At 54.0% G+C, this 23,970-nt stretch overlaps 1 protein-coding gene across 1 annotated transcript in view; it reads left to right on the top strand.

Moving 5' to 3' along the window:
• Positions 1-23,970, top strand: part of XPO5 (exportin 5) — an 85,309-nt gene that overhangs the window by 1,933 nt on the left and 59,406 nt on the right. Inside the window, exons 2-9 of the mRNA XM_069768235.1 lie at positions 3,391-3,512; positions 4,753-4,825; positions 9,712-9,849; positions 9,927-10,109; positions 10,692-10,718; positions 10,945-11,130; positions 12,354-12,430; positions 12,533-12,635. Coding sequence (XP_069624336.1) covers positions 3,391-3,512; positions 4,753-4,825; positions 9,712-9,849; positions 9,927-10,109; positions 10,692-10,718; positions 10,945-11,130; positions 12,354-12,430; positions 12,533-12,635 — 909 coding nt within the window. The remainder of the gene's footprint in view (positions 1-3,390; positions 3,513-4,752; positions 4,826-9,711; positions 9,850-9,926; positions 10,110-10,691; positions 10,719-10,944; positions 11,131-12,353; positions 12,431-12,532; positions 12,636-23,970) is intronic.

The raw sequence follows: 23,970 nt of genomic DNA, 5'->3' as shown, positions 1-23,970 counted from the left end.
CGGGGGGGAGATGGCGGGGGATACGGGGGAGGGGGAGGGAGAGAGATGGCGAAGGATACGGGGGGGGAGATGGCGGGGGATACGGGGGAGGGAGAGAGATGGCGGAGGATACGGGGGGAGGGAGATGGCGGAGGATGGGGGGAGAGAGATGGAGGATACGGGGGGGAGAGAGATGGCGGATACGGGGGGGGAGAGAGATGGCGGGGGATACGGGGGGAGATGGCGGGGGATACGGGGGAGGGGGAGATGGCGGGGGATACGGGGGGAGGGGGAGATGGCGGGGGATACGGGGGGAGGGGGAGATGGCGGAGGATACGGGGGGAGGGAGATGGCGGAGGATGGGGGGGAGATGGCGGGGGATACGGGGGGAGATGGCGGGGGATACGGGGGGAGGGGGAGATGGCGAGGGATACGGGGGGAGGGGGGAGATGGCGGGGGATACGGGGGAGGGGGGAGATGGCGGAGGATACGGGGGGAGGGAGATGGCGGAGGATACGGGGGGAGAGAGAGATGGCGGAGGATACGGGGGGGAGAGAGATGTCGAAGGATACGGGGGGGAGATGGCGGGGGATACGGGGGAGGGGGGAGATGGCGGGGTATACGGGGGGAGGGGGAGATGGCGGAGGATAGGGGGGGAGGGAGATGGCGGAGGATGGGGGGAGGGGGGATACGGGGGGAGATGGCGGAGGATACGGGGGGGAGGGGGGAGATGGCGGAGGATACGGGGGGAGGGGGGAGATGGCGGGGGATACGGGGGGAGATGGCGGGGGATACGGGGGGAGGGGAGAGAGATGGCGGAGGATACGGGGGGGAGAGAGATGGCGGAGGATGGGGGGGAGAGAGATGGCGGAGGATGGGGGGGGAGAGATGGCGGGGGATACGGGGGAGGGGGGAGATGGCGGGGTATACGGGGGGAGAGAGATGGCAGAGGATACGGGGGGGGAGATGGCGGGGGAGGGGGGAGATGGCGGGGTATACGGGGGAGAGAGATGGGGGGGAGAGAGATGGCGGAGGATGGGGGGGGGAGAGAGATGGCGAAGGATACGGGGGGGAGATGGCGGGGGATACGGGGGGAAGGGGGGGGAGATGGCGGGGGATACGGGGGGAGGGGGAGGGAGAGAGATGGCGGAGGATACGGGGGGGGGGGAGAGATGGCGGAGGATACGGGGGGAGGGAGATGGCGGAGGATGGGGGGGAGAGAGATGGAGGATACGGCGGGGGAGATGGCGGGGGATACGGGGGAGGGGGGAGATGGCGGGGGATACGGGGGGAGGGGGAGATGGCGGGGGATACGGGGGGAGGGGGAGATGGCGGAGGATACGGGGGGAGGGAGATGGCGGAGGATGGGGGGAGATTACGGGGGGAGATGGCGGGGGATACGGGGGGAGGGGAAAGATGGCGAGGGATACGGGGGTAGGGGGGAGATGGCGGGGGATACGGGGGAGGGGGGAGATGGCGGAGGATACGGGGGGAGGGAGATGGCGGAGGATACGGGGGGGAGAGAGATGGCGAAGGATACGGGGGGGAGATGGCGGGGGATACGGGGGAGGGGGGATACGGGGGAGGGGGGAGATGGCGGGGTATACGGGGGGAGGGGGGAGATGGCGGAGGATAGGGGGGGAGGGAGATGGCGGAGGATAGGGGGGAGGGGGGATACGGGGGGAGATGGCGGGGGATACGGGGGGAGGGGGGAGATGGCGGAGGATACGGGGGGGAGATGGCGGAGGATACGGGGGGGAGGGAGATGGCGGAGGATGGGGGATACGGGGGGAGATGGCGGGGGATACGGGGGGAGGGGGAGATGGCGGAGGATACGGGGGAGGGAGATGGCGGAGGATACGAGGGGAGATGGCGGAGGATACGGGGGAGGGGGGAGATGGCGGAGGATACGGGGGGAGGGGGGAGATGGCGGAGGATATGGGAGGGAGGAGGGAGATGGCGGAGGATATGGGAGGGGGGAGGGAGATGGCGGAGGATACGGGGGGGAGGGAGATGGCGGAGGATACGGGGGGGGAGATGGGGGTGCGTATATCTGGTGGATGGGGGGAATGTACGTCCGGTCTCCCAGTGGATGGGGGGCCATGCGTCCGGTGGATGGGGGCCTTGTATCCGGTGGGTGGGGGCCGTGTATCCGGTGGGTGGGGGCCGTGTATTCGGTGGGTGGGGGACCGTGTATCCGGCGGGTGGGGGCCGTGTATCCGGCGGGTGGGGGCCGTGTATCCGGCGGGTGGGGGCCGTGTATTCGGCGGGTGGGGGCCGTGTATTTGGTGGATGGGGGGCCTTGTATCCGGTGGGTGGGGGCCGTGTATCCGGTGGGTGGGGGGCCCGTGTGTCCGGTGGGTGGGGCCGTGCGTCCGGTGGGTGGGGGCCGTGCGTCCGGTGGGTGGGGGACCGTGCGTCCGGTGGGTGGGGGGCCGTGCGTCCGGTGGATGGGGGGCTCGTGTGTCCGGTGGATGGGGGGCCGTGCGTCCGGTGGGTGGGGGCCGTGTATTCGGTGGATGGGGGGCCGTGTGTCCGGTGGGTGGGGGACCGTGCGTCCGGTGGGTGGGGGGCCGTGCGTCCGGTGGATGGGGGGCTCGTGTGTCCGGTGGATGGGGGGCCGTGCGTCCGGTGGGTGGGGGGCTCGTGTGTCCGGTGGGTGGGGGGCCCGTGTGTCCGGTGGATGGGGGGCCGTGTGTCCGGTGGGTGGGGGCCGTGCGTCCGGTGGATGGGGGGCTCGTGTATCCGGTGGGTGGGGCCGTGTGTCCGGTGGGTGGGGTCCGTGCGTCCGGTGGGGGGCCGTGTATCCGGTGGGTGGGGGCCGTGCGTCCGGTGGGGGGCCGTGCATCCGGTGGGTGGGGGCCGTGCGTCCGGTGGATGGGGGGCTCGTGTGTCCGGTGTATGGGGGGCCGTGTATCCGGTGGGTGGGGGCCGTGCGTCTGGTGGATGGGGGGCTCGTGTGTCCGGTGGGTGGGGGGCCGTGCGTCCGGTGGATGGGGGGCTCGTGTATCCGGTGGGTGGGGGGCCGTGTGTCCGGTGGGTGGGGGGCCGTGTGTCCGGTGGGTGGGGGCCGTGCGTCCGGTGGGGGGCCGTGCATCCGGTGGGTGGGGGCCGTGCGTCCGGTGGATGGGGGGCTCGTGTGTCCGGTGTATGGGGGGCCGTGTATCCGGTGGGTGGGGGCCGTGCGTCCGGTGGATGGGGGGCTCGTGCGTCCGGTGGATGGGGGGCTCGTGCGTCCGGTGGGTGGGGGGCCGTGCGTCCGGTGGATGGGGGGCTCGTGCGTCCGGTGGGTGGGGGGCCGTGTGTCCGGTGGGTGGGGGGCCGTGTGTCCGGTGGGTGGGGGGCCGTGCGTCCGGTGGGTGGGGGCCGTGCGTCCGGTCGGCCCCTCACTCGCTCCCTTCTGTCCTGCAGTTCTGTGAAGGCTTCAAGGAGACGTGCCCGGTGTGTGTGCCCTGCGGGCTGCAGCTGGCGGAGAAGTCGCAGCCGCCGCTCATCAGACACTTCGGCCTGCAGGTTCTGGAGCATGTGGTGAAGTAAGGAGGGGAGATGGGGGTCCGTCTGACTGAGTGCTCACCCCTCTAGGGGGTCCCTGCCTTTTGTCTCTGGTGGGGGGGATCCCATGTGACGCTCTCTAGCTCTGCTCTCGAGGTCTCGGTCTCACACCTGTCAGCTGTGTACATGGGCGGCCGAGCATCGCGACTGCAGATGTGCCGGAGCGCTGTGGTTTCATCCATGACCAACTCCTCGAAACCCTGCCCCTCCCCCAGCACCCCCCTGGGGCGACCGCAGGAGAAACTCTGAGCCCCCCCCCCCCACGCTATCATACACATATAATGTCCGGAGCAGACACACGTACTCCAGTCACCTCCAGAGCTGCACTCACTATTCTGCTGTTACAACGTGTCTTATCCTCCAGTCACCTCTAGAGCTGCACTCACTATTCTGCTGTTAGATTATGTCTTATTCTCCAGTCACCTCCAGAGCTGCGGTCACTATTCTGCTGTTACATCATGTCTTATCCTCCAGGCTCTTCCAGAGCTGCGCTCACTATTCTGCTGTTACATCATGTCTTATCCTCCAGGCTCTTCCAGAGCTGTGCTCACTATTCTGCTGTTATATCACGTCTTATCCTCCAGTCACCTCCAGAGCTGCACTCACTATTCTGCTGTTACATCATGTCTTATCCTCCAGTCACCTCCAGAGCTGCACTCACTATTCTGCTGTTACATCATGTCTTATCCTCCAGTCAACTCCAGAGCTGCACTCACTATTCTGCTGTTACATCATGTCTTATCCTCCAGTCACCTCCAGAGCTGCACTCACTATTCTGCTGTTACATCGTGTCTTATTACCCAGTCACCTCCAGAGCTGCACTCACTATTCTTCTGTTACATCTTGTCTTATCCTCCAGTCACCTCCAGAGCTGCACTCACTATTCTGCTGTTACATCGTGTCTTATCCCCCAGTCACCTCCAGAGCTGCACTCACTATTCTTCTGTTACATCATGTCTTATCCCCAGTCACCTCCAGAGCTGCACTCACTATTCTTCTGTTACATCTTGTCTTATCCTCCAGTCACCTCTAGAGCTGTGCTCACTATTCTGCTGTTACATCATGTCTTATCCTCCAGTCACCTCCAGAGCTGCACTCACTATTCTTCTGTTACATCTTGTCTTATCCTCCAGTCACTTCCAGAGCTGCGCTCACTATTCTTCTGTTACATCGTGTCTTATCCTCCAGTCACCTCCAGAGCTGCTGTTTTTGCTCTTGCAGGTTTCGCTGGAATGACATGGAGCGGGGGGAGAAGCTGATGCTGAAGGACAGTGTGATGGGGCTGATTGCCGCTGTAAGTGCCAGGATTCGGCAGTGTCTGGAGCGATCTTTTCTCGGGCTCCTGACTGTGCAGCCGGGGCCCCAGCACTTTGGTTCTTCTAGACTTAATCCTTTTCTCACAATTTGTAGTACTTCTTATTAACCCCTTTACCCCCAAGGGTGGTTTGCACGTTAATGACCGGGCCAATTTTTACAATTCTGACCACTGTCCCTTTATGAGGTTATAACTCTGGAACGCTTCAACGGATCCCGGTGATTCTGACATTTTTTTCTCGTGACATATTGTACTTCATGACAATGGTAAAATTTCTTTGATAGTACCTGCGTTTATTTGTGAAAAAAACGGAAATTTGGCAAAAATTATGAAAATTTCACAATTTTCCAACTTTGAATTTTTATGCAATTAAATCACAGAGATATGTCACACAAAATACTTAATAAGTAACATTTCCCACATGTCTACTTTACATCAGCACAATTTTGGAACCAAAATTTTTTTTTGTTAGGGAGTTATAAGGGTTAAAAGTTGACCAGGAATTTCTTATTTCTACAACACCATTTTATTTTAGGGACCACATCCCATTTGAAGTCATTTTGAGGGGTCTATATAATAGAAAATACCCAAGTGTGACACCATTCTAAAAACTGCACCCCTCAAGGTGCTCAAAACCATATTCAAGAAGTTTATTAACCCTTCTGGTGCTTCACAGGAATTTTTTGAATGTTTAAATAAAAATGAACATTTAACTTTTTTTCACAAAAAATTTAATTCAGCTCCAATTTGTTTTATTTTACCAAGGGTAACAGGAGAAAATGGACCCCAAACATTGTTGTACAATTTGTCCTGAGTACGCCGATACCCCACATGTGGGGGTAAACCACTGTTTGGGCGCATGGCAGAGCTCGGAAGCGAAGGAGCGCCGTTTGACTTTTCAATGCAAAATTGACTGGAATTGAGATGGGACGCCATGTTTCGTTTGGAGAGCCCCTGATGTGGCTAAACATTGAAACCCCCCCACAAGTGACACCATTTTGGAAAGTAGACCCCCTAAGGAACTTATCTAGAGGTGTGGTGAGCTCTTTGACCCACCAAGTGCTTCACAGAAGTTTATAATGCAGAGCCGTAAAAATAAAACAAAATTTTTTTTCCCACAAAAATTATTTTTTTAGCCCCCAGTTTTGTATTTTCCTGAGGGTAACAGGAGAAATTGGACCCCAAAATTTGTTGCCCAATTTGTCCTGAGTGCGATGATACACCATATGTGGGGGGAACCACTGTTTGGGCGCATGGCAGAGCTCAGAAGGGAAGGAGCGCCATTTGAATGCAGACTTAGATGGAATGGTCTGCAGGTGTCACATTGCGTTTGCAGAGCCCCTAATGTACCTAAACAGTAGAAACCCCCCACAAGTGACACCATTTTGGAAAGTAGACCCCCTTAGGAACTTATCTAGATGTGTGTTAAGCGCTTTGACCCACCAAGGGCTTCACAGAAGTTTATAATGGAGAGCCGTAAAAATAAAACAAAAATTTTTTCCCACAAAAATTATTTTTTAGCCCCCAGGTTTGCATTTTTCCGAGGGTAAGAGGAAAAATTCGACCCCAAAAGTTGTTGTCCAATTTGTCCTGAGTGCGCTGATACCCCGTATGTTGGGGGAAACCACCGTTTGAGCGCATGGCAGAGCTCGGAAGGGAAGGAGCGCCATTTGGAATGCAGACTTAGATGGAATGGTCTGCAGGTGTCACATTGCATTTGCAGAACCCCTAATGTACCTAAACAGTAGAAACCCCCCACAAGTGACCCCATATTGGAAACTAGACCCCCCAGGGAACTAATCTCGATGTGTTGTGAGAACTTTGAACCCCCAAGTGTTTCACTACAGTTTATAACGCAGAGCCGTGAAAATAAAAAATCTTTTTTTTTCCCACAAAAAATATGTTTTAGCCCCGAGTTTTGTATTTTCCCAAGGGTAACAGGAGAAATTGGACCCCAAAAGTTGTTGTCCTATTTGTCCTGAGTACGCTGATACCCCATATGTTGGGGTAAACCCCTGTTTGGGCACACGGGAGAGCTCGGAAGGGAAGAAGCACTGTTTTACTTTTTCAACGCAGAATTGGCTGGAATTGAGATCGGACGCCATGTCGCGTTTGGAGAGCCCCTGATGTGTCTAAACAGTGGAAACCCCCCAATTATAACTGAAACCCTAATCCAAACACACCCCTAACCCTAATCCCAACTGTAACCCTAACCACACCTCTAACCCTGACACACCCCTAACCCTAATCCCAACCCTATTCCCAACTGTAAATGTAATCTAAACCCTAACCCTAACTTTAGCCCCAACCCTAACTGTAGCCCCAACCCTAATCCTAACCCTAACCCTAGCCCTAACCCTAGCCCTAACCCTAACCCTAGCCCTAACCCTAGCCCTAACCCTAGCCCTAACTCTAACCCTAGCCCTAATGGGAAAATGGAAATAAATACATTTTTTTAATTTTTCCCTAACTAAGGGGGTGATGAAGGGGGGTATGATTTACTTTTATAGCGGGTTTTTTAGCGGATTTTTATGATTGGCAGCCGTCACACACTGAAAGACGCTTTTTATTGCAAAAAATATTTTTTGCGTTACCACATTTTGAGAGCTATAATTTTTCTATATTTTGGTCCACAGAGTCATGTGGGGTCTTGTTTTTTGCGGGACGAGTTGACGTTTTTATTGGTAACATTTTCGGGCACGTGACATTTTTTGATCGCTTTTTATTCCGATTTTTGTGAGGCAGAATGACCAAAAACCAGCTATTCATGAATTTCTTTTGGGGGAGGCGTTTATACCGTTCCGCGTTTGGTAAAATTGATAAATCAGTTTTATTCTTCGGGTCAGTACGATTACAGCGATACCTCATTTATATCATTTTTTTATGTTTTGGCACTTTTATACGATAAAAACTATTTTATAGAAAAAATAATTATTTTGGCATCGCTTTATTCTCAGGACTATAAGTTTTTAATTTTTTTGCTGATGATGCTGTATGGCGGCTCGTTTTTTGCGGGACAAGATGACGTTTTCAGCGGTACCATGGTTATTTATATCTGTCCTTTTGATCGCGTGTTATTCCACTTTTTGTTCGGCGGTATGATAATAAAGCGTTGTTTTCTGCCTCGTTGTTTTTTTTTTTTTTTCTTACGGTGTTTACTGAAGGGGTTAACTAGTGGGCCAGTTTTATAGGTCGGGCCGTTACGGACGCGGCGATACTAAATATGTGTACTTTTAATGTTTTTTTTTATTTAGATAAAGAAATGTATTTATGGGAATAATATTTTTTTTTTTTTTCATTATTTTGGAATATTTTTTTTTATTTTTTTTTTTACACATTTGAAATTTTTTTTTTTACTTTTTTACTTTGTCCCAGGGGGGGACATCACAGATCAGTGATCTGACAGTTTGCACAGCACTCTGTCAGATCACTGATCTGACATGCAGCGCTGCAGCCTTCACAGTGCCTGCTCTAAGCAGGCTCTGTGAAGCCACCTCCCTCCCTGCAGGACCCGGATCCGCGGCCATCTTGGATCCGGGGCTGGGGGGAGCAGGGAGGGAGGTGAGACCCTCGCAGCAACGCGATCACATCGCGTTGCTGCGGGGGGCTCATCGAAGCCCGCAGGGAGCCCCCTCCCTGCGCGATGCTTCCCTGCACCGCCGGCACATCGCGATCATCTTTGATCGCGGTGTGCCAGGGGTTAATGTGCCGGGGGCGGTCCGTGACCGCTCCTGGCACATAGTGCCGGATGTCAGCTGCGATAGGCAGCCCCCCCCCGTGAGCGCCGCCGATCGCGCTGGACGTACTATCCCGTCCATGGTCATAGGGGCCCACCCCACATGGACGGGATAGTACGTCCGATGTCAGAAAGGGGTTAATGTCATTGATTGCTCCAATCACAGCTGTGCTTGCACAGCTGAGGAGTTGTTACAGTGTGTCTGGGAGGAGGATTATTCAGAGCAGATAAAACTGTAACAAATCCCCAGCTGTGAGAAGTATGTCTTATGTTTGTTCCTTGGGGGCGGGGAGGGGCTTGCCCGGCGCTCTGGTTCCCCCGGGGAGGGGCTTGCCCTGCGCTCTGGTTCCCCCGGGGAGGGGCTTGCCCTGCGCTCTGGTTCCCCCGGGGAGGGGCTTGCCCTGCGCTCTGGTTCCCCCGGGGAGGGGCTTGCCCTGCGCTCTGGTTCCCCCGGGGAGGGGCTTGCCCTGCGCTCTGGTTCCCCCATGGAGGGGCTTGCCCTGCGCTCTGGTTCCCCCATGGAGGGGCTTGCCCTGCGCTCTGGTTCCCCCGGGGAGGGGCTTGCCCTGCGCTCTGGTTCCCCCGGGGAGGGGCTTGCCCTGCGCTCTGGTTCCCCCGGGGAGGGGCTTGCCCTGCGCTCTGGTTCCCCCGGGGAGGGGCTTGCACGGCGCTCTGGTTCCCCCGGGGAGGGGCTTGCACGGCGCTCTGGTTCCCCCGGGGAGGGGCTTGCACGGCGCTCTGGTTCCCCCGGGGAGGGGCTTGCCCGGCGCTCTGGTTCCCCCGGGGAGGGGCTTGCCCTGCGCTCTGGTTCCCCCGGGGAGGGGCTTGCACGGCGCTCTGGTTCCCCCGGGGAGGGGCTTGCCCTGCGCTCTGGTTCCCCCGGGGAGGGGCTTGCCCTGCGCTCTGGTTCCCCCGGGGAGGGTCTTGCCCTGCGCTCTGGTTCCCCCGGGGAGGGGCTTGCACGGCGCTCTGGTTCCCCCGGGGAGGGGCTTGCACGGCGCTCTGGTTCCCCCGGGGAGGGGCTTGCCCGGCGCTCTGGTTCCCCCGGGGAGGGTCTTGCCCGGCGCTCTGGTTCCCCCGGGGAGGGGCTCGCGCACCTCTGGCGCCTCATCGTGGTGTGTTGTTACAGGGGCTTCATCCCATCCTGGAGGAGGAGGGGCACATTAAGGACGTGCTGGCGCGGATCGTGGTGGAGATGGTGAAGCGAGAGTGGCCTCAGCATTGGCCCAACATGCTGACCGAGCTGGAGGGGCTCATCCAGAATGGGGTATGGGGCTCCTCGCATCTGGCCGGGGGGTGGGCGCACTGATAACATCGGGGGTGACCTCTGTGCCCACTTTGCAGGAGGTGCAGACGGAGCTGGTGATGTTCATTCTGCTGCGGTTGGCGGAGGATGTGGTTACTTTCCAGTCTCTGCCCCCCCAGCGCCGCCGGGACATCCAGACCACCATGACCCAGAACATGGAGATGCTCTTCACCTTCATGCTGAGCATTCTGGGGGACGGCGTCCATCAGTTCCGACAGCTGGTAAGTCTGATGCTCTGTGTGTGTGTATGTGGCTGATGCTTTGCGGGCGTGCGGCTGAGTCGCTCTCTGCGTGGGTGGACGGCTGAGTCGCTCTCTGCGTGGGTGGGCGGCTGAGTCGCGCTCTGCGTGGGTGGACGGCTGAGTCGCTCTCTGCATGGGTGGGCGGCCGATGCTTTGCGGGTGGGGGCGGCGGAGTCGTGCTCTGCGTGGGTGGACGGCTGAGTTGCTCTCTGCATGGGTGGGCGGCCGATGTTTTGCGGGTGGGGGCGGCCGAGTCGCGCTCTGCGTGGGTGGGCGGCCGAGTCGCGCTCTGCGTGGGTGGGCGGCCGAGTCGCGCTCTGCGTGGGTGGGCGGCCGAGTCGCTCTCTGCGTGGGTGGGCGGCCGATGTTTTGCGGGTGGGGGCGGCCGAGTCGCGCTCTGCGTGGGTGGGCGGCCGAGTCGCGCTCTGCGTGGGTGGGCGGCCGAGTCGCGCTCTGCGTGGGTGGGCGGCCGAGTCGCGCTCTGCGTGGGTGGGCGGCCGAGTCGCGCTCTGCGTGTCGCCCGCTTTCTCAGCATTCACTCTTGTATTTTCATTTCTGCAGAAGTCTGACCCGGCTCGGGAGGACGAGGTGAGGCCCCATGGGACTGGTGCTGTGTTCCCTCCCCTATACCCGCGCCCTGTAATGCAGATCTTGGGGGTCCCCGTGTGCGGGGCGCTCGGCCCCTCTTCTTTATACTACTGTGACCGATACATTTCACCGTGTAGTGACGGCAGCGGAGGACGTGACACATGGGTCTGAAGGTGACGGTCCGTGCCGCCTGCTCCGCACTCACTGCCTGTTTTTCGCCCCTCAGTGCCGGGGTCTCTGCCGCGTGGCGCTGGCGGCTCTGAACACGCTGGCCGGATACATCGACTGGGTCTCCATCAGTCACATCACCGCCGCTGACTGCAAACTGCTGCAGATGCTGTGTCTCCTTCTGGAGGACGAGGAGCTGCAGGTGGAGGCGGCCGAGTGTCTGCTCATCGCAGTCAGCAGGAAGGTGAGGACCGGCCCAACCCGTCACTGATACTCCACAGCTGAGCTCACAGTGCTGCTGCATTTTATTGAAAGCTTTTGATAGATGGTCAGGTTAACTTCACCTTCATAATACATATCACCAAAGTAGAGATGTCAGCCCTGAAGCCTGCAGAATAACGACTGCAGCTCTGGGGTATAATACAGGATGTAACTCTGGATCAGTAATGTAATGTATGTACACAGTGACTGCACCAGCAGAATAGTGAGTGCAGCTCTGGGGTATAATACAGGATTTAACTCTGGATCAGTAATGTAATGTATGTACACAGTGACTGCACCAGCAGAATAGTGAGTGCAGCTCTGGGGTATAATACAGGATGTAACTCAGGATCAGTAATGTAATGTATGTACACAGTGACCGCACCAGCAGAATAGTGAGTGCAGCTCTGGGGTATAATACAGGATTTAACTCTGGATCAGTAATGTAATGTATGTACACAGTGACTGCACCAGCAGAATAGTGAGTGCAGCTCTGGGGTATAATACAGGATGTAACTCAGGATCAGTAATGTAATGTATGTACACAGTGACTGCACCAGCAGAATAGTGAGTGCAGCTCTGGGGTATAATACAGGAGGTAACTCAGGATCAGTAATGTATGTACACAGTGACTGCACCAGCAGAATAGTGAGTGCAGCTCTGGAGTATAATACAGGAGGTAACTCAGGATCAGTAATGTAATGTATGTACACAGTGACTGCACCAGCAGAATAGTGAGTGCAGCTCTGGAGTATAATACAGGAGGTAACTCAGGATCAGTAATGTAAAGTATGTACACAGTGACTGCACCAGCAGAATAGTGAGTGCAGCTCTGGGGTATAATACAGGATGTAACTCAGGATCAGTAATGTAATGTATGTACTCAGTGACTGCACCAGCAGAATAGTGAGTGCAGCTCTGGGGTATAATACAGGATGTAACTCAGGATCAGTAATGTATGTATACAGTGACTGCACCAGCAGAATAGTGAGTGCAGCTCTGGAGCATAATACAGGAGGTAACTCAGGATCAGTAATGTAATGTATGTACACAGTGACTGCACCAGCAGAATAGTGAGTGCAGCTCTGGGGTATAATACAGGATGTAACTCAGGATCAGTAATGTAATGTATGTATACAGTGACTGCACCAGCAGAATAGTGACCCGTGGAGTATAATACAAGATGTATTCTGTTTTGTCACTCAGGGGAAGCTGGAGGATCGGGTGCCTCTTCTGGTGCTGTTTGCAGATAACCCCATGAGTTGTATCATGAGTGCTGCTCAGTAAGTATAAACCTCTTGCGATATTACACAGCCCTCGCCTTGTCCCGATCCTTCTTTGCAGAGCCGCCATCTTTGCTCTTCTGTGTGGGTTTCTTCTTCTAGGAAGGCTCACAGTGGGGGTCTCCAGGAGAAGCGCTATGTCTTCCTGAAGCGGCTTTGTCAAGTGCTATGCGCTCTGGGCAGTCAGCTGTGCACTCTTATTGTGGTAAGGATCGCCCGCTCACATTTCACCCTCTCACGCTTCGCTCGTGTTCTTCCCTCGTTTCGCCCCTGCCCACGTTCTGCATGTGCCCCGCTAACCACAAAACCGTCAGATAACACGTAGAACAGTCCCAGCACAGTAGCCAAGATGGTGCACATTACAGAGTCTTGCCCTTCCGCTGACTCGCCGGGATAATGGCAGATGTTGTGTCAGAGCTCCCAGGGCCGACTACCCCATCTGTGGCATGCACACTTGCACAGAGAGGAGGTATCGACAAACTTAGGAAGATCACAGTCCATTCAGGTACAAGGCCTGGTGACCAGAGGGCCACAACCTGGCTTCATCTTCCAGGGTCGCTACCCCACCTGTAACGTGCACAGAGACGAGGTAACGACAAACTTAGGAAGATCACAGTCCATTCAGGTACAAGGCCAGGTGACCGGAGGGCCACAACCTGGCTTCATCTTCCAGGGCCGACTACCCCATCTGTAACGTGCACAGAGAGGAGGTAACGACAAACTTAGGAAGATCACAGTCCATTCAGGTACAAGGCCAGGTGACCGGAGGGCCACAACCTGGCTTCATCTTCCAGGGTCGCTACCCCACCTGTAACGTGCACAGAGACGAGGTAACGACAAACTTAGGAAGATCACAGTCCATTCAGGTACAAGGCCAGGTGACCGGAGGGCCACAACCTGGCTTCATCTTCCAGGGCCGACTACCCCATCTGTAACGTGCACAGAGAGGAGGTAACGACAAACTTAGGAAGATCACAGTCCATTCAGGTACAAGGCCAGGTGACCGGAGGGCCACAACCTGGCTTCATCTTCCAGGGTCGCTACCCCACCTGTAACGTGCACAGAGAGGAGGTAACGACAAACTTAGGAAGATCACAGTCCATTCAGGTACAAGGCCAGGTGACCGGAGGGCCACAACCTGGCTTCATCTTCCAGGGCCGACTACCCCATCTGTAACGTGCACAGAGAGGAGGTAACGACAAACTTAGGAAGATCACAGTCCATTCAGGTACAAGGCCAGGTGACCGGAGGGCCACAACCTGGCTTCATCTTCCAGGGTCGCTACCCCACCTGTAACGTGCACAGAGAGGAGGTAACGACAAACTTAGGAAGATCACAGTCCATTCAGGTACAAGGCCAGGTGACCGGAGGGCCACAACCTGGCTTCATCTTCCAGGGCCGACTACCCCATCTGTAACGTGCACAGAGAGGAGGTAACGACAAACTTAGGAAGATCACAGTCCATTCAGGTACAAGGCCAGGTGACCGGAGGGCCACAACCTGGCTTCATCTTCCAGGGTCGCTACCCCACCTGTAACGTGCACAGAGACGAGGTAACGACAAACTTAGGAAGATCACAGTCCATTCAGGTACAAGGCCAGGTGACCGGAGGGCCACAACCTGGCTTCATCTTCCAGGGCCGACTACCCCATCTGTAACGTGCACAGAGAGGAGGTAACGACAAACTTAGGAAGATCACAGTCCATTCAGGTACGAGGCCTATTGATCTGAGGGTAACAACTAGAGATGAGCGAATATTTCGGTGTTCGGATCACGATCACTGAATTTACAATATTTACTGCTTTCAGTTGAAGTTTGAAAGACTAAGAAACAGGGCGAATTCATGATGGAACTGAAGGCGTTCTAAAGCATGCTGCATAGCAATGGAGAAAACGGAAGGCAAAAAGAAGCCTGCTAATAAGAGGGAACTCCCGGGAAAATAGATACAATGTGAACTTTACTACTGCAAACAACAACAAATCACGTGCAACAAGACAGACTCCTAAAAACAGTAAAAAAGCAAAGACGGGTCAATAGCTGGTGATGGCCTTGATATGGCGATGACCTCCCTCCACAGGGTCACAAGCAGCCAAATGGCAGTATATTAATGTATATATAGTATATACTACCAGCAGAGAAAGGCCATATAGACAAAGCTTCATGGGAAAGGAGGACATTCCTGTGTGCTCTTAGTAAATGGTGAAACCCATTAACCCATAGATGCACAATATGAAGACTGCAAATGGCTAATCACCCCGTTCACACCACGTCAGTGTTAAAGAACAGCAGCTGTGACCAATGCACACAAGGCAGCTGGTTGTGGAAACATTTACTGGCAAAAATGGCTCCAAATGGGAATGTTACATCTTAATACTCTGATAACAGCAGGTTTCAGAGTTTTGCTCCTTAAGGTGGACTCAGTAGGGTTAAGCGAAACGGATCGTTCATTTTCCAAAGTCGTCGACTTTTGGCAAGGGGAGAGAGAGAGAGAGATGTGTCCTGTGTATATACTTGTAGTGAAGGCTGAGGAGATATCACTGTGTATGGCGGCTTTACATCACCCAGCAGGGACGTTAGTGTGGCCTCTGTGATGGGGGCAGAGCTGTGTCCTGTGTATATACTTGTAGTGAAGGCTGAGGAGATATCACTGTGTATGGCGGCTTTACATCTACCAGCAGGGACGTTAGTGTGGCCTCTGTGATGGGGCAGAGCTGTGTCCTGTGTATATACTTGTAGTGAAGGCTGAGGAGATATCACGGTGTATGGCGGCTTTACATCACCCAGCAGGGACGTTAGTGTGGCCTCTGTGATGGGGGCAGAGCTGTGTCCTGTGTATATACTTGTAGTGAAGGCTGAGGAGATATCACTGTGTATGGCGGCTTTACATCTACCAGCAGGGACGTTAGTGTGGCCTCTGTGATGGGGCAGAGCTGTGTCAGGTGTATATACTTGTAGTGAAGGCTGAGGAGATATCACTGTGTATGGCGGCTTTACATCACCCAGCAGGGACGTTAGTGTGGTCTCTGTGATGGGGCAGAGCTGTGTCCTGTGTATATACTTGTAGTGAAGGCTGAGGAGATATCACGGTGTATGGCGGCTTTACATCTACCAGCAGGGACGTTAGTGTGGTCTCTGTGATGGGGCAGAGCTGTGTCCTGTGTATATACTTGTAGTGAAGGCTGAGGAGATATCACTGTGTATGGCGGCTTTACATCACCCAGCAGGGACGTTAGTGTGGCCTCTGTGATGAGGCAGAGCTGTGTCCTGTGTATATACTTGTAGTGAAGGCTGAGGAGATATCACTGTGTATGGCGGCTTTACATCACCCAGCAGGGACGTTAGTGTGGCCTCTGTGATGGGGCAGAGCTGTGTCAGGTGTATATACTTGTAGTGAAGGCTGAGGAGATATCACTGTATATGGCGGCTTTACATCTACCAGCAGGGACGTTAGTGTGGCCTCTGTGATGGGGCAGAGCTGTGTCCTGTGTATATACTTGTAGTGAAGGCTGAGGTGATATCACTGTGTATGGCGGCTTTACATCACCCAGCAGGGACGTTAGTGTGGCCTCTGTGATGAGGCAGAGCTGTGTCCTGTGTATATACTTGTAGTGAAGGCTGAGGAGATATCACTGTGTATGGCGGCTTTACATCACCCAGCAGGGACGTTAGTGTGGTCTCTGTGATGGGGCAGAGCTGTGTCCTGTGTATATACTTGTAGTGAAGGCTGAGGAGATATCACTGTATATGGCGGCTTTACATCACCCAGCAGGGACGTTAGTGTGGCCTCTGTGATGGGGCAGAGCTGTGTCCTGTGTATATACTTGTAGTGAAGGCTGAGGTGATATCACTGTGTATGGCGGCTTTACATCTACCAGCAGGGACGTTAGTGTGGCCTCTGTGATGGAGGCAGAGCTGTGTCAGGTGTATATACTTGTAGTGAAGGCTGAGGAGATATCACGGTGTATGGCGGCTTTACATCACCCAGCAGGGACGTTAGTGTGGCCTCTGTGATGGGGCAGAGCTGTGTCAGGTGTATATACTTGTAGTGAAGGCTGAGGAGATATCACGGTGTATGGCGGCTTTACATCACCCAGCAGGGACGTTAGTGTGGCCTCTGTGATGGGGCAGAGCTGTGTCAGGTGTATATACTTGTAGTGAAGGCTGAGGTGATATCACTGTGTATGGCGGCTTTACATCACCCAGCAGGGACGTTAGTGTGGCCTCTGTGATGGGGCAGAGCTGTGTCAGGTGTATATACTTGTAGTGAAGGCTGAGGAGATATCACGGTGTATGGCGGCTTTACATCACCCAGCAGGGACGTTAGTGTGGCCTCTGTGATGGGGGCAGAGCTGTGTCAGGTGTATATACTTGTAGTGAAGGCTGAGGAGATATCACGGTGTATGGCGGCTTTACATCACCCAGCAGGGACGTTAGTGTGGCCTCTGTGATGGGGCAGAGCTGTGTCCTGTGTATATACTTGTAGTGAAGGCTGAGGTGATATCACGGTGTATGGCGGCTTTACATCACCCAGCAGGGACGTTAGTGTGGTCTCTGTGATGGGGCAGAGCTGTGTCAGGTGTATATACTTGTAGTGAAGGCTGAGGAGATATCACTGTGTATGGCGGCTTTACATCACCCAGCAGGGACGTTAGTGTGGCCTCTGTGATGGGGCAGAGCTGTGTCCTGTGTCAGGTGTATATACTTGTAGTGAAGGCTGAGGAGATATCACTGTGTATGGCGGCTTTACATCACCCAGCAGGGACGTTAGTGTGGCCTCTGTGATGGGGCAGAGCTGTGTCCTGTGTCAGGTGTATATACTTGTAGTGAAGGCTGAGGTGATATCACTGTATATGGCGGCTTTACATCACCCAGCAGGGACGTTAGTGTGGCCTCTGTGATGGGGCAGAGCTGTGTCCTGTGTATATACTTGTAGTGAAGGCTGAGGAGATATCACTGTGTATGGCGGCTTTACATCTACCAGCAGGGACGTTAGTGTGGCCTCTGTGATGGGGCAGAGCTGTGTCCTGTGTATATACTTGTAGTGAAGGCTGAGGAGATATCACTGTGTATGGCGGCTTTACATCACCCAGCAGGGACGTTAGTGTGGCCTCTGTGATGGGGCAGAGCTGTGTCAGGTGTATATACTTGTAGTGAAGGCTGAGGTGATATCACTGTGTATGGCGGCTTTACATCACCCAGCAGGGACGTTAGTGTGGCCTCTGTGATGGGGCAGAGCTGTGTCCTGTGTCAGGTGTATATACTTGTAGTGAAGGCTGAGGAGATATCACTGTGTATGGCGGCTTTACATCACCCAGCAGGGACGTTAGTGTGGCCTCTGTGATGGGGCAGAGCTGTGTCCTGTGTATATACTTGTAGTGAAGGCTGAGGTGATATCACGGTGTATGGCGGCTTTACATCACCCAGCAGGGACGTTAGTGTGGCCTCTGTGATGGGGCAGAGCTGTGTCCTGTGTATATACTTGTAGTGAAGGCTGAGGTGATATCACTGTATATGGCGGCTTTACATCACCCAGCAGGGACGTTAGTGTGGCCTCTGTGATGGAGGCAGAGCTGTATCAGGTGTATATACTTGTAGTGAAGGCTGAGGTGATATCACGGTGTATGGCGGCTTTACATCTACCAGCAGGGACGTTAGTGTGGCCTCTGTGATGGGGGCAGAGCTGTGTCCTGTGTATATACTTTTAGTGAAGGCTGAGGAGATATCACTGTATATGGCGGCTTTACATCACCCAGCAGGGACGTTAGTGTGGCCTCTGTGATGGGGCAGAGCTGTGTCCTGTGTATATACTTGTAGTGAAGGCTGAGGAGATATCACTGTGTATGGCGGCTTTACATCACCCAGCAGGGACGTTAGTGTGGCCTCTGTGATGGGGCAGAGCTGTGTCCTGTGTATATACTTTTAGTGAAGGCTGAGGAGATATCACTGTATATGGCGGCTTTACATCACCCAGCAGGGACGTTAGTGTGGCCTCTGTGATGGGGCAGAGCTGTGTCCTGTGTATATACTTGTAGTGAAGGCTGAGGAGATATCACTGTGTATGGCGGCTTTACATCACCCAGCAGGGGCTTTAGTGTGGCCTCTGTGATGGGGCAGAGCTGTGTCCTGTGTATATACTTGTAGTGAAGGCTGAGGTGATATCACTGTGTATGGCGGCTTTACATCACCCAGCAGGGACGTTAGTGTGGCCTCTGTGATGGAGGCAGAGCTGTATCAGGTGTATATACTTGTAGTGAAGGCTGAGGAGATATCACTGTGTATGGCGGCTTTACATCACCCAGCAGGGACGTTAGTGTGGCCTCTGTGATGGAGGCAGAGTTGTGTCCTGTGTATATACTTGTAGTGAAGGCTGAGGTGATATCACTGTGTATGGCGGCTTTACATCTACCAGCAGGGACGTTAGTGTGGCCTCTGTGATGGAGGCAGAGTTGTGTCCTGTGTATATACTTGTAGTGAAGGCTGAGGTGATATCACTGTGTATGGCGGCTTTACATCACCCAGCAGGGACGTTAGTGTGGTCTCTGTGATGGGGCAGAGCTGTGTCCTGTGTATGTACTTGTAGTGAAGGCTGAGGAGATATCACTGTGTATGGCGGCTTTACATCACCCAGCAGGGACGTTAGTGTGGCCTCTGTGATGGGGCAGAGCTGTGTCCTGTGTATATACTTGTAGTGAAGGCTGAGGAGATATCACTGTGTATGGCGGCTTTACATCACCCAGCAGGGACGTTAGTGTGGCCTCTGTGATGGAGGCAGAGCTGTATCAGGTGTATATACTTGTAGTGAAGGCTGAGGAGATATCACTGTGTATGGCGGCTTTACATCACCCAGCAGGGACGTTAGTGTGGCCTCTGTGATGGAGGCAGAGTTGTGTCCTGTGTATATACTTGTAGTGAAGGCTGAGGTGATATCACTGTATATGGCGGCTTTACATCACCCAGCAGGGACGTTAGTGTGGCCTCTGTGATGGAGGCAGAGCTGTATCAGGTGTATATACTTGTAGTGAAGGCTGAGGTGATATCACTGTATATGGCGGCTTTACATCACCCAGCAGGGACGTTAGTGTGGTCTCTGTGATGGGGCAGAGCTGTGTCCTGTGTATATACTTGTAGTGAAGGCTGAGGAGATATCACTGTGTATGGCGGCTTTACATCTACCAGCAGGGACGTTAGTGTGGCCTCTGTGATGGGGCAGAGCTGTGTCCTGTGTATATACTTGTAGTGAAGGCTGAGGAGATATCACTGTATATGGCGGCTTTACATCTACCAGCAGGGACGTTAGTGTGGTCTCTGTGATGGGGCAGAGCTGTGTCCTGTGTATATACTTGTAGTGAAGGCTGAGGTGATATCACTGTATATGGCGGCTTTACATCTACCAGCAGGGACGTTAGTGTGGTCTCTGTGATGGAGGCAGAGCTGTGTCAGGTGTATATACTTGTAGTGAAGGCTGAGGAGATATCACTGTGTATGGCGGCTTTACATCACCCAGCAGGGACGTTAGTGTGGCCTCTGTGATGAGGCAGAGCTGTGTCCTGTGTATATACTTGTAGTGAAGGCTGAGGAGATATCACTGTGTATGGCGGCTTTACATCACCCAGCAGGGACGTTAGTGTGGTCTCTGTGATGGGGCAGAGCTGTGTCAGGTGTATATACTTGTAGTGAAGGCTGAGGTGATATCACTGTGTATGGCGGCTTTACATCTACCAGCAGGGACGTTAGTGTGGTCTCTGTGATGGGGCAGAGCTGTGTCCTGTGTATATACTTGTAGTGAAGGCTGAGGAGATATCACTGTGTATGGCGGCTTTACATCACCCAGCAGGGACGTTAGTGTGGCCTCTGTGATGGGGGCAGAGCTGTGTCAGGTGTATATACTTGTAGTGAAGGCTGAGGAGATATCACGGTGTATGGCGGCTTTACATCACCCAGCAGGGACGTTAGTGTGGCCTCTGTGATGGGGCAGAGCTGTGTCCTGTGTATATACTTGTAGTGAAGGCTGAGGTGATATCACGGTGTATGGCGGCTTTACATCACCCAGCAGGGACGTTAGTGTGGTCTCTGTGATGGGGCAGAGCTGTGTCAGGTGTATATACTTGTAGTGAAGGCTGAGGAGATATCACGGTGTATGGCGGCTTTACATCACCCAGCAGGGACGTTAGTGTGGCCTCTGTGATGGGGCAGAGCTGTGTCCTGTGTATATACTTGTAGTGAAGGCTGAGGAGATATCACTGTGTATGGCGGCTTTACATCACCCAGCAGGGACGTTAGTGTGGCCTCTGTGATGGGGGCAGAGCTGTGTCAGGTGTATATACTTGTAGTGAAGGCTGAGGTGATATCACTGTATATGGCGGCTTTACATCACCCAGCAGGGACGTTAGTGTGGTCTCTGTGATGGGGGCAGAGCTGTGTCCTGTGTATATACTTGTAGTGAAGGCTGAGGTGATATCACTGTGTATGGCGGCTTTACATCACCCAGCAGGGACGTTAGTGTGGCCTCTGTGATGGGGCAGAGCTGTGTCCTGTGTATATACTTGTAGTGAAGGCTGAGGAGATATCACTGTGTATGGCGGCTTTACATCACCCAGCAGGGACGTTAGTGTGGCCTCTGTGATGGGGCAGAGCTGTGTCAGGTGTATATACTTGTAGTGAAGGCTGAGGTGATATCACTGTGTATGGCGGCTTTACATCACCCAGCAGGGACGTTAGTGTGGTCTCTGTGATGGGGCAGAGCTGTGTCCTGTGTATATACTTGTAGTGAAGGCTGAGGTGATATCACTGTGTATGGCGGCTTTACATCACCCAGCAGGGACGTTAGTGTGGCCTCTGTGATGAGGCAGAGCTGTGTCCTGTGTATATACTTGTAGTGAAGGCTGAGGAGATATCACTGTGTATGGCGGCTTTACATCACCCAGCAGGGACGTTAGTGTGGCCTCTGTGATGGGGCAGAGCTGTGTCCTGTGTATATACTTGTAGTGAAGGCTGAGGTGATATCACTGTGTATGGCGGCTTTACATCACCCAGCAGGGACGTTAGTGTGGCCTCTGTGATGGGGCAGAGCTGTGTCAGGTGTATATACTTGTAGTGAAGGCTGAGGTGATATCACTGTATATGGCGGCTTTACATCACCCAGCAGGGACGTTAGTGTGGCCTCTGTGATGAGGCAGAGCTGTGTCCTGTGTATATACTTGTAGTGAAAGCTGAGGTGATATCACTGTGTATGGCGGCTTTACATCACCCAGCAGGGACGTTAGTGTGGCCTCTGTGATGGGGGCAGAGCTGTGTCCTGTGTATATACTTGTAGTGAAGGCTGAGGAGATATCACGTTATATGGCGGCTTTACATCACCCAGCAGGGACGTTAGTGTGGCCTCTGTGATGGGGCAGAGCTGTGTCCTGTGTATATACTTGTAGTGAAGGCTGAGGTGATATCACTGTGTATGGCGGCTTTACATCACCCAGCAGGGACGTTAGTGTGGCCTCTGTGATGAGGCAGAGCTGTGTCAGGTGTATATACTTGTAGTGAAGGCTGAGGAGATATCACTGTGTATGGCGGCTTTACATCACCCAGCAGGGACGTTAGTGTGGCCTCTGTGATGGGGCAGAGCTGTGTCCTGTGTATATACTTGTAGTGAAGGCTGAGGTGATATCACTGTGTATGGCGGCTTTACATCACCCAGCAGGGACGTTAGTGTGGCCTCTGTGATGGGGCAGAGCTGTGTCCTGTGTATATACTTGTAGTGAAGGCTGAGGTGATATCACGGTGTATGGTGGCTTTACATCACCCAGCAGGGGCTTTAGTGTGGCCTCTGTGATGGGGCAGAGCTGTGTTAGGTGTATATACTTGTAGTGAAGGCTGAGGAGATATCACGGTGTATGGCGGCTTTACATCACCCAGCAGGGACGTTAGTGTGGCCTCTGTGATGGGGCAGAGCTGTGTCCTGTGTATATACTTGTAGTGAAGGCTGAGGTGATATCACTGTGTATGGCGGCTTTACATTGCCCAGCAGGGACGTTAGTGTGGCCTCTGTGATGGGGCAGAGCTGTGTCAGGTGTATATACTTGTAGTGAAGGCTGAGGAGATATCACGGTGTATGGCGGCTTTACATCACCCAGCAGGGACGTTAGTGTGGCCTCTGTGATGGGGCAGAGCTGTGTCAGGTGTATATACTTGTAGTGAAGGCTGAGGAGATATCACGGTGTATGGCGGCTTTACATCACCCAGCAGGGACGTTAGTGTGGCCTCTGTGATGGGGCAGAGCTGTGTCAGGTGTATATACTTGTAGTGAAGGCTGAGGAGATATCACTGTGTATGGCGGCTTTACATCACCCAGCAGGGACGTTAGTGTGGCCTCTGTGATGAGGCAGAGCTGTGTCCTGTGTATATACTTGTAGTGAAGGCTGAGGAGATATCACTGTATATGGCGGCTTTACATCTACCAGCAGGGACGTTAGTGTGGTCTCTGTGATGGGGCAGAGCTGTGTCCTGTGTATATACTTGTAGTGAAGGCTGAGGAGATATCACTGTGTATGGCGGCTTTACATCTACCAGCAGGGACGTTAGTGTGGCCTCTGTGATGGGGCAGAGCTGTGTCAGGTGTATATACTTGTAGTGAAGGCTGAGGAGATATCACGGTGTATGGCGGCTTTACATCACCCAGCAGGGACGTTAGTGTGGCCTCTGTGATGGGGGCAGAGCTGTGTCAGGTGTATATACTTGTAGTGAAGGCTGAGGTGATATCACTGTGTATGGCGGCTTTACATCACCCAGCAGGGACGTTAGTGTGGCGTCTGTGATGGGGGCAGAGCTGTGTCCTGTGTATATACTTTTAGTGAAGGCTGAGGTGATATCACTGTGTATGGCGGCTTTACATCACCCAGCAGGGACGTTAGTGTGGTCTCTGTGATGGGGCAGAGCTGTGTCCTGTGTATATACTTGTAGTGAAGGCTGAGGTGATATCACTGTGTATGGCGGCTTTACATCACCCAGCAGGGACGTTAGTGTGGCCTCTGTGATGGGGCAGAGCTGTGTCCTGTGTCAGGTGTATATACTTGTAGTGAAGGCTGAGGAGATATCACTGTGTATGGCGGCTTTACATCACCCAGCAGGGACGTTAGTGTGGCCTCTGTGATGGGGCAGAGCTGTGTCCTGTGTATATACTTGTAGTGAAGGCTGAGGAGATATCACTGTGTATGGCGGCTTTACATCACCCAGCAGGGACGTTAGTGTGGTCTCTGTGATGGGGCAGAGCTGTGTCCTGTGTATATACTTGTAGTGAAGGCTGAGGAGATATCACTGTGTATGGCGGCTTTACATCACCCAGCAGGGACGTTAGTGTGGCCTCTGTGATGGGGGCAGAGCTGTGTCCTGTGTATATACTTGTAGTGAAGGCTGAGGTGATATCACTGTATATGGCGGCTTTACATCACCCAGCAGGGACGTTAGTGTGGTCTCTGTGATGGGGCAGAGCTGTGTCAGGTGTATATACTTGTAGTGAAAGCTGAGGTGATATCACGGTGTATGGCGGCTTT

Source organism: Ranitomeya imitator, chromosome 5 (assembly GCF_032444005.1).
Source record: "Ranitomeya imitator isolate aRanImi1 chromosome 5, aRanImi1.pri, whole genome shotgun sequence".
In the NCBI taxonomy this organism is placed as follows: domain Eukaryota; kingdom Metazoa; phylum Chordata; class Amphibia; order Anura; family Dendrobatidae; genus Ranitomeya; species Ranitomeya imitator.
Note: the sequence above shows the minus strand (reverse complement) of the source record. Positions and strands in the feature narration are given on the sequence as shown.